Raw genomic sequence first — 14,961 nt, forward strand, 5'->3', positions numbered from 1 at the left:
ATAAATAAAAAATGACAGATCTGTACATAAATGCTTCGGCGCTGGGCGGGGAGAAGAGCAACGGGGTAAATAAAATGACATAGGTACATATGTGTTTTGGGGGTGGGTGGGGGGAAAAGCAATGGGATAAGTAAAATGACATATGTGCATATATGTTTTGGGGCTGGGTGGGGGGAAAAGCAATGGGATAAGTAAAATTATATATATATATACAAATATACATAAACATATATATATATATATACACACACTATGTATACACACTATATATACACACTATATATACGCACTATATATGCACATAAGTGTTTTTGGGCTGGATGGGGAGAAGAGCAATAGGATAAGTAAAATTGTGTGTGCATGTGTATATATATATATGTGTGTGTCTGTGTATATATATATATATATGCATACATACATATATACATACACATAAGTGTTGTGGGGCTGGGTGGGGAGGAAAAGCAATGGGATAATTAAAATGACATATGTGCATATATGTTTTGGGGCTGGGTGGAGGGAAAAACAAGGGGATAAGTAAAATTATATATATATATATATATATATTATGTAATATATATAATATGTAACAGGATAAGTAAAATTATATATATATATATGTATATGCCCATACATATATACATACACATAAATATTTGGGGGCTGGGTGGGGGGAAAAGCAATGGGCTAAGTAAAATTTTATATATATATAAAATATATATACACACACATAAATGTTTTGGGGCTGGGTGGGGAGAAGAGCAATGGGATAAATAAAATGACATGTATGTACATAAGTATTTGGGGGCTGGGAAGGGCAACTGAGCCTGTTGTTGGGCAGGGATTGTCTCTATCTGTTGCCGAATTGTCCATTCCAAGCGCTCAGTACAGTGCTCTGCACACAGTAAGCGCTCAATAAATACGATTGAATGAATGAAATAAAATGACACATACGTACATAAGTGTTCTGGGGTTGGTGGGAGGAAGAGCAACGGGATAAATAAAATGGCAGATATGTACATAAGCGTGAGAAGCAGCGTGGCTCAGTGGAAAGAGCCCGGGCTTAAGAGTCAGAGGTCATGGGTTCCAATCCCGGCTCCTCCACCTGGCACGTGGGTGACTTTGGGCAAGGCACTTCACTTCTCGGTGCCTCAGTTACCTCACTGGGGCTTAGAACGGTGCTTGACACACAGTAAGAGCTTTACAAATGTCATCACCATCATCTGTAAAATGGGGATTAAGACCGGGAGCCAACCTGATGATCCCGTCTCTCCCCCAGCGCTTAGAACAGTGTTCGGCTCACGGAAAGCGCTTAAGAAATACCAGCATCATCATTATTATTTTTATTCGTTCATAAAGTCGTATTTATTGAGCGCTCACGTGGTGCAGAGCACTGTGGAAGCAGCGTGGCTCAGTGGCGAGAGCCTGGGCTTGGGAGTCAGAGGTCATGGGTTCGAATCCCAGCTCCACCACCTGTCAGCTGGGTGACTGTGGGCAAGTCACTTGACCGTTGAGACGGTGAGGCTGTTATAGGGCACGGATTGTCTCTATCTGTTGCGAATCGCACATTCCAAGCGCTTAGTACAGTGCTCTGCACATAATAAGAGCTCAATACATACTATTGAATGAATAGTAAGCGCTCAATACGTACTATTGAATGAATGAATGAACTTGATTTCTCGGTGCCTCAGTGGCCTCATCTGTCGAATGGGGATGTGTGGGGGACACCCTGATGACCCCGTATCCACCCCCCTCCCCCAGCGCTTAGAACAGTGCTCGATCCACAGTAGGCACTTCAAAACACCGAGGTTATTCTTCTACGAGAAGCAGCGCGGCTCAGTGGAAAGAGCCCGGGCTTGGAAGTCAGAGGTCATGGGTTCGAATTCCTGCCCTGCCACTTATCCGCTGGGTGACTGTGGGCAAGTCACTTCACTTTTCCGGGCCTCAGTTCCCTCATTTGTCAAATGGGGATTAACTGCGAGCCTCACAGGGACCACCTGATGCCCCTGTATCTCCCCCAGCGCTTAGAACAGTGCTCTGCACATAGGAAGCGCTTAACAAATACCAACATTATTATTAATCCCCATTTTCCAGATGAGATCACTTGTGGCTCAGCGGAAGGAGCCCGGGCTTGGGAGTCGGAGGTCACGGGTTCGAATCCCTGCTCTGCCGCTTGTCAGCTGTGTGACTTTGGGCAAGTCACTTCACTTCTCTGGGCCTCAGTTCCCTCATCTGGAAAATGGGAATGAAGACCGGGAGCCCCACGTGGGACAACCTGATGTCCTTGTATCTCCCCCAGCGCTTAGAATGGTGCTCGGCACAGAGTAAGGACTTAACAGATACCACAGTTTATTTATTTTATTTAAATCCCAACAGCATTATGATGACGATGCAGCATGGCTCAGTGGAGAGAGCCCGGGCTTGGGAGTCAGAGGTCATGGGTTCGAATCCAGACTCTGCCCCTTGTCAGCTGTGAGACGGTGGGCAGGTCACATCTCTGGGCCTCAGTTCCCTCATCTGGAAAATGGGGATGAAGCCTGGGAGCCTCCCGTGGGACCGCCTGATAACCCTGTATCTCCTCCAGCGCTTAGAACAGTGCTCTGCACCTAGTAAGAGCTTAACAAACCCCAACATGATTATTAAAATGGGGATGAAGACTGGGAGCCTCCCGTGGGACCACCTCAGCGCTTAGAACAGGGCTCTGCACCTAGTAAGTGCTTAACAAATACCAACATGATTATTAAAATGGAGATTGACTGTGAGCCTCTCGTGGGACCACCTGAGCGCTTAGAACAGTGCCCTGTACATAGTGAGCGCTTAACAAACACCAACATGATTACTAAAATGGGGATGAAGACTGGGAGCCTCCAGTGGGACCACCTCAGTGCTTAGAACAGTGCTCTGCACATAACATGATCGCTAACAAGAAACAGGTGTACTAACAAACAGTACACCTCATAGTAACAAGATTATTAAAATGGGGATGAAGCCTGGGAGCCTCCCGTGGGACCCCCTGAGTCCCTTGTATCTCCCCCAGCGCTTAGGACAGTGCTCTGCACAGAGTAAGTGCTTAACAAATACCAACGTGATTATTAAAAGGGGGATTGACTGGGAGCCTCCCGTGGGACCACCTGATCGCTTAGATGAGTGCTCTGCCCCTAGAAGCGCTTAACAAATACCACCATAGTTATTAAAAGGGGGAGGAAGAGTGGGAGCCTCCCCTGGGACCACCTCAGTGCTCAGAACAGTGCTCTGCACATAGTAACGTGATCACTAACCGGTAACACGTGTACTAACAGACAGTGCCCAGCATAGTAACGTGATTTTGAAAATGGGGATGAAGACTGGGAGCCTCATGTGGGACCACCTGATTCCCCTGTCTCTCCCCCAGCTATTAGAACAGTGCTCTGCACCTAGTAAGCGCTTAACAAATACCACCATAGTTATTAAAAGGGGGAGGAAGAATGGGAGCCTCCCCTGGGACCACCTCAGTGCTCAGAACAGTGCTCTGCACATGGTAACGTGATCACTAACCGGTAACACGTGTACTAACAGACAGTGCCCATCACAGTAACGTGATTTTGAAAATGGAGATGAAGACTGTGAACCGCATGTGGGACCACCTGAAGACCCTGTATCTCCCCCAGCGCTTAGAACAGTGCCCTGCACACAGCTGTGTGACCGTGGGCGAGTCACTTCACTGGGCCTCGGTTCCCTCATCTGTCAAATGGGGATGGAGACTGTGAGCCTCACGTAGGACAACCTGATGACCCTGTATCTACCCCAGTGCTTGGGACAGTGCTCTGCATAGAGTAAGCGCTTAACAAATACCAATTTTATTATAATAAGCGCCGAAGAAATACCGCTCAGTGGAAAGAGCACGGGCTTTGGAGTCGGAGGTCATGGGTTCGAATCCCGGCCCTGCCACCTGTCGGCCGTGTGACGGTGGGCAAGTCACTTCACTTCTCTGGGACTCAGTGACCTCATCTGTAAAAAATGGGGATTAAGACCGTGAACCCCACGTGGGACAACCTGATTCCCCTGTGTCTCCCCCAGCGCTTAGGACAGTGCACATAGTAACCGCTTAACAAATACCAACATTATTATAATTATTATTACTATCCTCTGGGTCTCAGTGCCCAGAGGGAGTAACGTGTATCTCCCCCAGTGCTTAGAACAGCGGAGAAGCAGTGTGGCTCAGTGAAAAGAGCGTGGGCTTCGGAGTCAGAGGTCATGGGTTCGACTCCCGGCTCTGCCACTTGTCCGCTGTGTGACCGCGGGCGAGTCACTTCACTTCCCTGTGCCTCGGTTACCTCATCTGTAAAATGGGGATTATCGGTGAGCCTCACGTGGGCCCAACTGATTCCCCCGTATCTGCCCCAGCGATTAGAACAGCGCTCTGCACATAGGAAGCGCTTAACAAATACCAACATTAGGATTATTAACAGCGCGCCCTCATTAGTATTTGGATTCAGGGGAGGGTGACCAAGGGAGGGTGACCGAGGGAGGGTGACCAAGGGAGGGTTGGGCTGGGCCTCAGATGGGCCGCCCAAGATGGCGTCGACCGGAAGTGCGGTCCTTGTGAGCAACAGGGCCGGGCCGGGGGGGGCCTGGCCAGGCCGCCATGCCTCCGCCATGGCCGCCGCCGCTCCCCCCGCGCCCGGCCGGTCCTCCGCTCGCCCTGCTGCTGCCCGCCCTGCTGGGCCTGGCCGGCCCGGCCCAGTCCTTCGAGCCCATCAGCCTGGGCATCGCCATCGGGGCCGCCTCCGCCCTCACCGGATACCTCTCCTACCCCGACTTCTACTGCCGCTTCGTCGAGTGCTGCCGCGACGAGCGGCCCCTCAACGCCACGGGTAAGGACAACGACACTGATGATAACTCATCAGTTATCATTTACGAGGTGCAGGGCACTGTCCTAAGCGCTGGGGGAGACGCAGGGGAATGGGCTGGGCCCCCACGAGGCTCCCAGGCTTCATCCCCAGTTTAATAAGCCTGTTGGTGTTTGTTGAGCGCTTACTCGCTGCAGAGCACTGTTCTAAGCGCTGGGGAGGCTCCCAGTCTTTATCCCCATTTTAATAAGCGTGTCGGTGTTTGTTAAGCGCTTACTAGGGGCAGGGCACTGTTCTGAGCGCTGGGGAGGCTCCCAGGCTTCATCCCCATTTTAATAAGCGTATTGGTATTTATTAAGCGCTTTCTAGGTGCAGAGCACTGTTCTAAGCGCTGGGGAGGCTCCCAGTCTTTATCCCCATTTTAATAAGCGTGTCGGTGTTTGTTAAGCGCTTACTAGGGGCAGGGCACTGTTCTAAGCGCTGGGGAGGCTCCCAGGCTTCATCCCCATTTTAATAAGCGTGTTAGTATTTGGTTAAGCGCTTACTAGGTGCAGAGCACTGTTCTAAGCGCTGGGGAGGCTCCCAGGCTTCATCCCCAGTTTAATAAGCGTGTTGGTATTTATTAAGCGCTTACTCTGTGCAGAGCACTGTTCTAAGCGCTGGGGAGGCTCCCAGGCTTCATCCCCATTTTAATAAGCGTGTTAGTATTTGGTTAAGCGCTTACTAGGTGCAGAGCACTGTTCTAAGCGCTGGGGAGGCTCCCAGTTTTCATCCCCATTTTAATAAGCGTATTGGTATTTATTAAGCGCTTACTAGGTGCAGAGCACTGTTCTAAGCGCTGGGGAGGCTCCCAGGCTTCATCCCCATTTTAATAAGCGTGTTGGTATTCGTTAAGCGCTTACTCTGTGCAGAGCACTGTTCTAAGCGCTGGGGAGGCTCCCAGGCTTCATCCCCATTTTAATAAGCGTGTTAGTATTTGGTTAAGCGTTTATTAGGTGCAGAGCACTGTTCTAAGCGCTGGGGAGGCTCCCAGTCTTCATCCCCATTTTAATAAGCGTATTGGTATTTATTAAGCGCTTACTAGGTGCAGAGCACTGTTCTAAGCGCTGGGGAGGCTCCCAGTCTTTATCCCCATTTTAATAAGCGTATTGGTATTTATTAAGCGCTTACTAGGTGCAGAGCACTGTTCTAAGCGCTGGGGAGGCTCCCAGTCTTTATCCCCATTTTAATAAGCGTATTGGTATTTATTAAGCGCTTACTAGGTGCAGAGCACTGTTCTAAGCGCTGGGGAGGCTCCCAGTCTTTATCCCCATTTTAATAAGCATGTTGGTATTTGTTGGGCGCTTACTCTGTGCAGAGCACTGTTCTAAGCGCTGGGGAGGCTCCCAGTCTTTATCCCCATTTTAATAAGCGTGTTGGTATTTGTTGGGCGCTTACTCTGTGCAGAGCACTGTTCTAAGCGCTGGGGAGGCTCCCAGTCTTTATCCCCATTTTAATAATCATGTTGGTATTTGTTAAGCGCTTACTAGGTGCAGGACACTGTTCTAAGCGCTGGGGGAGATACACGTTACTCCCTCTGGGCACCGAGACCCAGAGAATAATAATAATCACGTTGGTATTTAAGCGCTTACTATGCGCCTAGCACTGTTCTGAGCGCAGGGGGAGATACAGGGGAATCAGGTTGTCTCACGTGAGGCTCACAATCTAAATGCCCATTTTACAGATGCGGGAACTGAGGCCCAGAGAAGTGGTGACTCGCCCACAGTCACCCAGCTGACAAGTGGCAGAGGGGTGGACCCCTCTGCCCCCGACCCATGACACTTGGCCCTTTTCTTTCCTTTTCTTTCCACCCTTTTAAACTCGGATTTGGGAAGCGCGTACTATGGGCCCGGCGCTCTACTGAGCGCCGGAGGAGGTACAAGGCCGTCGGGGTGAATACATCTGCTGTCCCATGTGGGAGTCACATTCTTCATCCCCCTTCTACAGATGATGATAATAATCGTATCTGATAAGCGCTTCCTGTGAGCCCGGCACTGTGCCGAGCGCCCGAGGAGATACAAGGCGATCGGGGTGGGTACATTCGCTGTCCCATGTGGGGGCACGGTCTTCATCCCCATTCTGCAGATGATGATAACTATCTCTTAAGCGCTTACTATGGCTACAGATGAGAACCGTATTTCTTAAGCGCTTACTAAGTGCCCGGCGCTGTACTGAATGCCGGAGTAGATACAAGGCGATCGGGGTGGACACAATCCCTGTCCCACTCGGGGGTCACGGTCTTCAACCCCCTTTTTACAGCTAGTAATAATCATATTTGTTAAGCACTTACTATGTGCCCGGCACTGTACTGAGCGCCGGAGTAGATACAAGGCGATCGGGGTGGAGACGGTCGCTGTCCCACGTGGGGGGGGTCACGGTCTTCATCACCATTTTATAAATAATGATGAGACTGATTGTATTTAAGTGCTTACTACGTTCCAGGCACTGTACTAAGCGCAGGGTTAAGATGTAAGGCGAGCAATGTGGGAACAGGCCCTGTCCCACATGAGGGTCACAATCTTCATCCCCATTTTATAGATAATGATAGTAATAATTGTATTTGTTAAGCGCTTATTATGTGCTAGGCACTGTATTAAGCGCTGGGGTAGAATTGGGGTGAATATAATCTCTGTCCCACATGGGAGTCACAGATTTCGTTCCCATTTTGCAGATGATAATAATTATAATCGTATTTGTTGAGCGCTTAGTATGTGCCAGGCACTGTTCTAAGCACTGGAGTCGATTCAGAATAATTGGAATGGACCCAATCCCTGTCCCACTTAGGGCTCTGAGTCTTAAGCTCCATCTTACAGGTGAGGGAACTGAGGCACAGAGAAGTGAAGCGAACCCAGATCCCTCCGCCTCCCAGGCCCGCGCCCTAGATCGGTAATCGATTTATATAAATGTCTGTCGGGCCCCCCTCCGGATTGTAAGCGCCTCGTGGGCAAGGAATGTGTCTGCCGACTCCATCGGTCACTCAGCGGTGATTCGAAAAGCAGCGTGGCCTAGTGGAAAGAGCACGGGCCTGGGAGTCAGAGGTTGTGGGTTCTAATCCCGGCCCCCGCCACGTGTCTGCCGTGTGACCTTGGAAAAGCACTTACTAAACGCTCAAATGGGGCACGATCCCTTTCCCACATGGGGCTAACAGTCCTAAATGGGGGAGAATGGGCAACGGATCCCCATTTTGTAGATGAGGTAACTGAGGCACAGAGAGATTCGTGTCCAAGGCTCCACTGCGGGCAAGCGGCACAGCCGGAATTAGAACCCAGGTCACGCTTGCTTCTCCTGTGGCATTATTTTGGCAGTCTTTGGCCCTGGATTTAACTGTCAAATTAAGAAGAAATGGGAAAGTTAGCTTAAAAGGCTGCTAAAAGGTTTTATTGGAGGCCGAGTTGAGAACGGCAAATAGGTCTTAATAAAGAAACGCTTTAAAAGTCGTTTTTCCAAAAAGAAGCAACTAAACACGAAAGCAGGGCAACAAATTGGTGAAAAGTCACATCAGGTTGGAGGGGGGTGGGAAAGGCTACGGAGCGCTTCGCAGAGCGCCGCGTGTGACGTTTAGACGTCTCAGTTTTTCGAAGACGCCATGAAAGCCGTTTGTGTCTTTGGCTTTAGGGCACCCCCCCCCCCCCACCTTGCGTGTAAAATGCCCGCTTCCTTCAGGTCGTCGTGAAAAATAGGATTTGACAGTTTACCTTTTCCCGAGAACCCAAGTCCAGCGGCACCGGGCCGGGCTTAACGTTTTGTCTTTTTTCTCTTCACCGGGGTGATGGGCCCAGCATTGAAATCAGACCTGGAGGACAAGCTATTTGGACAGCATCTTGCCAAGGAAGTGATTCACAAAGCGCTCACCGGCTTCAGGAACAACAAGAACCCCAAGAAACCACTGACCCTTTCTCTGCATGGCTGGGCGGGCACCGGCAAGAACTTCGTTAGCCAGATCGTGGCCGAAAACCTGCACTCGAAAGGCTTGAAGAGCAGTTTTGTCCACTTATTCGTGTCCACCCTTCACTTCCCTCATGAGCAGCAGACGAAACTATATCAGGCAAGAGACACCGCTTCTCAGTGATTTCACAGATCACCGAACCCGGGACTCGGGGCGGGAAAAACCGCGGCTTCACCTCTGTATTCTTTGTGCCCGGTTATTCTGGAGCCCTCGTAAAAAAATCGGCATTTCCTGAATGCGGTGAAATAGGAATTAAAATATTTACTATGTATTATACATGAAAATATTTAATACACTGTATTAAAAAATACAGCGAAGTCCCTCAATACGGTGAAATCCTTTTAAAAATAGAGTAGGTCCTTCCTTTCTTGGTCTGCACACAGGAGCGGCTCGGCGATAAAGATCTTAGGGTGTCTTAGTGACACTCCTCAATTTTGTGGGAAAATCCTGTAGAAATAGACCTCAATACGGTGTATTTTGACCTTGATAGAATTGACTGGTGTGGCTAGAAATGTGGGGACAGTATCTTTTGTAATATGCGATTTAAAGGAGGTGATAATCGGGGCAGAGTAAATGTAAACAAACATGTTAAAGGAGGACGAATAAGAAATAGAAACCTAACTGGAAAAGGAATTAGCTGCAGTCTTCTCGGGGAAATTGAAACTTAAGGAATAGGAAGAGAGACAGTTGGGCAGTTTCTCACGTCCTTTCCTTCTTCGGGAAGAAAATATTTTCCAGGGCTTCACTGCCTTGGTTCCTTTGATACAGCTTCGTGTGGATGGGTAACCTTCTTGGTGATTTACGAGTAAACCGGGGCAGGAACAAAAGCATTTTACTGTGAATAATTTACATTCAAAGGATCGATTTGTGATTTTGCCGAGATTGGTGAAATCAGCGGAAACTACCGCGGGCTCTTGAATTTGTCTAAGTGCTTCTTGTTTGACTCATGCCTCGATTTATTTGTGAAATAGCTTTATGAGAGTTTCCAGCTAGGGAGAAGTGAATGGTCGTGGTCCATTTATACTTAATAGTATCTCTGTCCAACCCGATTTGTTTGCGTCCACCCCGGCATTTAGTAGAGTGCCTGGCATATAGTAAGCGCTTAACAAATACCGTGATTATAAGAACAGTGGAAGAAATTGGTGCACATTTTTCATCTCCTTGGTGCCTATAAAGGAGAAGTTTTAGACCTGAGAACTATTTTAAAATTGAGCACCCTTCTTTCTTCACCTCTTTCTCTTCCCTGGAAGAGAAGTGACTTGCCCACAGTCACAAAGCCGCCAAGTGGCAGAGCGGGGATTCGAACCCTGCTCTTTCCACTGAGCCACGCTGCTTCCCGGGTTCACCTCTCCATATCTACTCACCGTGTTTATTATTGAAACTTGCTGCCGTTTTAGAAGTGAAAAGTTCTACCTGTACCAAGTAAAAGGGGACTTTTGGAAAGTGTCAAGCCGGAGTACCCCGGGCAGGGAAAGATAAGACAGGCATCTTTCATTTTGGCAAGAACCCCAGAACCGTCTCTCCGTCTTCCTGAAGTTGAGAGGCAGCGGGGAGGGCTCCCTTTCATCTGGGATTTTTCTCCTGTGCAGGATCAGTTGCGGAAGTGGATCCGGGGTAACGTGAGCACGTGTGCGAGCTCCGTTTTCATATTTGACGAGATGGATAAATTGCACCCTGGGCTCATAGACGCCATCAAGCCATTTCTAGACTACTACGAGCAAATTGACGGAGTCTCCTACCGGAATGCCATCTTCATCTTCCTCAGGTTAGCAGGTCGGGGGGGCGCGGGGAGGGGGAAGATCTTCGTGGTTTTCAAAGACGGTACATGGGAGGGATTCTTGAGCAATACAGTGGATAAGTGGACAGGAGGTTCTGTTTAGGGGTGGTCTGATAAAAAAAAAAAAAATAATGGCCCTTAAACCGGGCAAACGAAGAGGAAAAAGTGAAAAGATGAGGCCCGGGTAATACTAATAATGTTGGTATTTGTTAAGCGCTTACTGTGTGCAGAGCACTGTTCTAAGCGCTGGGGTAGACACAAGGGAATCAGATTGTCCCATGCGGGGCTCCCAGTCTTAATCCCCATTTTACAGATGAGGGAACGGAGGCACAGAGAAGTTAAGTGACTAGCACTCTTGCAGTCATTTTCATCCACTCTTTAAAATTTCAGTCTCTGTAGCATTCCTGAAAAATGAATAGATTACAACCCTGTGATTTTTATACCGGAAAATCTTTTTGAAGATTTGAGTTTTCGATCCCTTTCTGATCTCTCACTCAGCAATGCAGGTGGTGATCTCATAACCAAAGTGGCTCTCGACTTTTGGAAATCAGGGAAGAAGAGGGAAGAAATTCAGTTGAAAGACCTGGAACCTGTGTTGTCCGTGGGAGTTTTCAATAATAAACACAGTGAGTAGATATGGAGAGGTGAACCCGGGAAGCAGCGTGGCTCAGTGGAAAGAGCAGGGTTCGAATCCCCGCTCTGCCGCTTGGCGGCTTTGTGACTGTGGGCAAGTCACTTCACTTCTCTGCCTCAGTTCCCTCATCTGTAAAATGGGGGTGAAGACTGTGAGCCTCACGTGGGACGACCTGATTACCCTGTATCTGTCCCAGCGCTTAGAACAGTGCTCTGCACATAGTAAACGCTAAACACATGCCAACATTATTTTTCCAGCAGAGGTTCTTCTCCCCCGCACTATAAAGCTGCTCTGAAGACAGAGCTGGGCACCTCTATGGCCGTGCTTTGGGGCTGGGATTTTAGTTCTAACTTTTGGGTTTTAGAGGCCGCGGGCTCCATCTTCGATCTGGAAATAACACCTTACAGCTGAGGTAAGAGTGAAACTAACAATCTTCAGTGTGATTTCGAGATGCAGCGTGGCCTAGTGGCTAGAATCATGGGCCTGGGAGTCGGAAAGACCTGGGTTCTAATCCCGCCTCCGCCATTTGTCTGCTGTGTGATCTTGGGCAAGTCACTTCACTTCCCTGAGCCTTGGTTACCTCACCTGTAAAATGAGCCCCAGGTGAGACAGGGACCGTATCCAACCTCATTACCAGGTAGCTACCTCAGCGCTTAAAATAGTGCCTGGCACAAAGTAAGCTCGTAATAATTATGTTGGTATTTGTTAAGCCCTTACTATGTGCAGAGCACTGTTCTGAGCGCTGGGGGAGATACAGGGTCATCAGGTTGTCCCACGTGAGGCTCACAGTTAATCCCCATTTTACAGGTGAGGTACCTGAGGCCCAGAGAAGTGAAGCGACTCGCCCACAGTCACCCAGCTGACAAGTGGCAGAGCGGGGATTTGAACCCATGACCTCTGACTCGCCAGCCCGGGCTCTTTCCACTGAGCCACGCTGCTTCTCTATGAGTATCATGATTATTCGTCGTCTTATTATTTACCCCAGAATCTAGTACAGTGATCAGAACACACTAAGCATTAATGAATACCATAAAAAAGAAAAAATGACTTCACATCTGACCAAAATAGCCATGATTAAGATACGGTAGCTTAGAGGATGCTGTAGGACTGTGGTGTTCCTTGACCTGTTTCCAGAGAACGTCATTAGCGTCTCACACCGTTCTGGAGAACTGTATTTACCTAAAAAGCGTGGGAGCTTTTAGTGTTGTGATTGCTAACCTCACCGTGTTTCCATTTGCTCCACAGGTGGCTTATGGCACAGTGGCCTAATAGACCGAAACCTCATTGATTACTTTGTCCCGTTTCTGCCGCTGGAGTACAGACACGTGAAAATGTGCGTGAGAGCGGAGATGAAGTCCCGCGGCTACGGCGTGGATGAAGAAATCGTCTCGAGGGTCGCGGACGAGATGACCTTCTTCCCGAAAGATGAGAAAATCTATTCGGACAAAGGCTGCAAAACCGTGCAGACCAGGCTGGATTTCCACTGAGCTTTTAAAACACTTTTTTTTTTTTTTTAACCGAAGGGCAAAGCTAAACGAGGGTCCGGACAGACACCTTTGCCCTTCCCAAGCACTTCTTGAGACCGTCTGTGGCGCGTACGCCTTTGCACGATTTACCTTGGGGAAGCGCAAGGACGTCGGGGACGTGATCGGGGAACTTGCCCCCCGTGGAAGGACTCGGCCCCAACCGTTCCCATTTCAGCGGGGGGAGGATTCGAACACTTTTTTGAGCGCCCCGCTCGTTGGCGGCCTCGGCTGTGGCCACTTAAGGGCACCTTAGCAGTTTACCCGAGGGGCTTGGTAAGCTCAAAGCCTCCGCGTATTAGAATCGTTGTAGCTTTTTAATCGAAAGGGTCCGTTGGAACTTGCTTCCCCAGCCAGGCTACCATTAGGCACGCTGTTGGCTTTGGGTGTAAATTGTCGTCTGGATTTTCCCGGTCTTTTTTCTGTTCTGTTCGCCCCCAAACTCCTACTGCTGTTAAATCCAGACCGGGGCACTGCGAAAGCGGGAGCTCCGCCACTCTACCGGTCTCCGGCCTGAGTCTCTTGACTTGAAAGGGGACGTTGAGAATGGATTGTCGCCTCTCGGCAGGCGGGCAGCAGGATTAACCCGCAACAGAGGATCCCGTAGAGGCCAAACTCAGCCCGACCCCCCCTTGCATCCATGCTTAGGGTCAAACTGGGGCCACCCCAGAGTTGAACCCTTCCTTTTAAGCCATTTCTGATTGGTGAGCTGGGCGTCCAGGGCTGGGGCAGGAGACTCCACTACCGAAAATACACAGAAGCGCCTTAAAGGCTGCATCTGAACACTACCGGCTCCGCTCGGGGTGATTTAAACCACGCGACTTCAGCGACGGGGGCGTCCAGTGGTCGGGGAGACTAACCTCTCCCACGCGGCACGGGAGGACAACTCCTCTTTGGTCCCTTTGCCCATTTTAGCTGCGCGGTGGTAATTTTTTACCGGCCGACTGCCGGCACCCCCATCTCTCCCTCCTTCCCGTTCTGATGTATACATCCTCTCTCTCAACTTCAAGCCCCACACCCGGAGTCCCGGCCCAGCTTTACCCGAGAGAAATCAAAACGAGGGCAGTGGATTTGAAATTAGGTCACTACTCGCCGGAGAAACATTTCTGACTGTTACTATTTACATAGGAATGCTTTCGTTTGCCTCACCGATCGAGTAGGAAATCCACGGATCTCATTCATGAGAGTTGACTCGTGCTTTAAGTGTCGCTTCAAGCCAGATTGCTACACAGCTGAAATCGGGATATTTTTAGGGTGTATTTTTGATACTGTTTTATAAATTTACGTAGACAGTAGGAGAGTGCTAATTTTAAGCAAGGGGGAGCCGAGGGATGAGGTAAAATGCATTTGCTTTCTCCTAGAGTTATCTTAAAAGTGAATTTATTTTTGGCTTGCCTTACACAATGACAGAACACTTGTAGGTCGACTACGGTCAATTTGGAGCTTCTGCCAGTTCCCAGAATAAGCTGAAGAACTGGGGCTGATAGAAATTCAGTGCCCGGTTCCTTGGGAAATAAACCTTAGACTCCAGTGAACGTGCATCACTAGAAACCTATAGTTTTGGTGCAACTGGGGCCTAACTTTGGAGATGTGAATCTTTTCGGAGTTACTGCATAAACAAGTCTTATACGTCGAAGACTGTGAAAACTGGCTTGTCAAATAAACCAACGCATTGCTTTTTTTTATGCTCGCGTACAGAATGTGGTAGACTGGAGACATTAGTTACGTTAATTTTAAAATGTTGTACGACCGGTCGCAATAGCGAGGTTTTCCCTGTTTACTAATGATGCAATAAACTCCACACACGAGTAACCTTGGCCCTTTGGACTGTTGCCTTTGATTTGGAACTTGAAATAGCCTATGGGTAAACGTTTCTCACGAGGGTTTGAACGTTGCTTCACAAGACGAGGGCTAAATCGGAAATTATTCAAATGAAGGACAAATCCGGCCACTTGAGATGCAATCTGTCTTTCTGCAGGTTAACGATAAAAGACGCCGAAAGGTACTAGCTGAACAAAAGAAAAGAAAAAGGCTTACATTTAACAGCGCTTTTTCCTCATGCTTTGAGTTCTTAGCGCCTGCAGGACGATCTCACGCGTAAGAACGTTCAGCAGGCTCTCACACCCCCAAGGTTGCGCCCCGGGAGTTTTTACTGAAAGGTGCCCAAAGAGGAAGTGTAGGGAAATCATGGAGTTAAAAACTGACAAACCTGT

The 14,961-nt window shown here is 48.9% G+C and overlaps 1 protein-coding gene across 1 annotated transcript; it reads left to right on the forward strand.

Annotated features, from left to right (window-relative positions):
* The first annotated feature begins 4,624 nt into the window (after positions 1-4,624).
* TOR1B (torsin family 1 member B) lies at positions 4,625-14,565 on the forward strand. Its single transcript, XM_029062737.1, has 5 exons — positions 4,625-4,853; positions 8,648-8,913; positions 10,404-10,579; positions 11,090-11,217; positions 12,471-14,565. Exons 1-5 carry the CDS (start codon positions 4,625-4,627, stop codon positions 12,710-12,712), a joined length of 1,041 nt encoding a protein of 346 aa, XP_028918570.1. The 3' UTR covers positions 12,713-14,565.
* The last annotated feature ends 396 nt before the right edge of the window (positions 14,566-14,961 follow it).

The sequence above is a fragment of the Ornithorhynchus anatinus genome, chromosome 4, assembly GCF_004115215.2.
Source record: "Ornithorhynchus anatinus isolate Pmale09 chromosome 4, mOrnAna1.pri.v4, whole genome shotgun sequence".
In the NCBI taxonomy this organism is placed as follows: Eukaryota; Metazoa; Chordata; class Mammalia; order Monotremata; family Ornithorhynchidae; genus Ornithorhynchus; species Ornithorhynchus anatinus.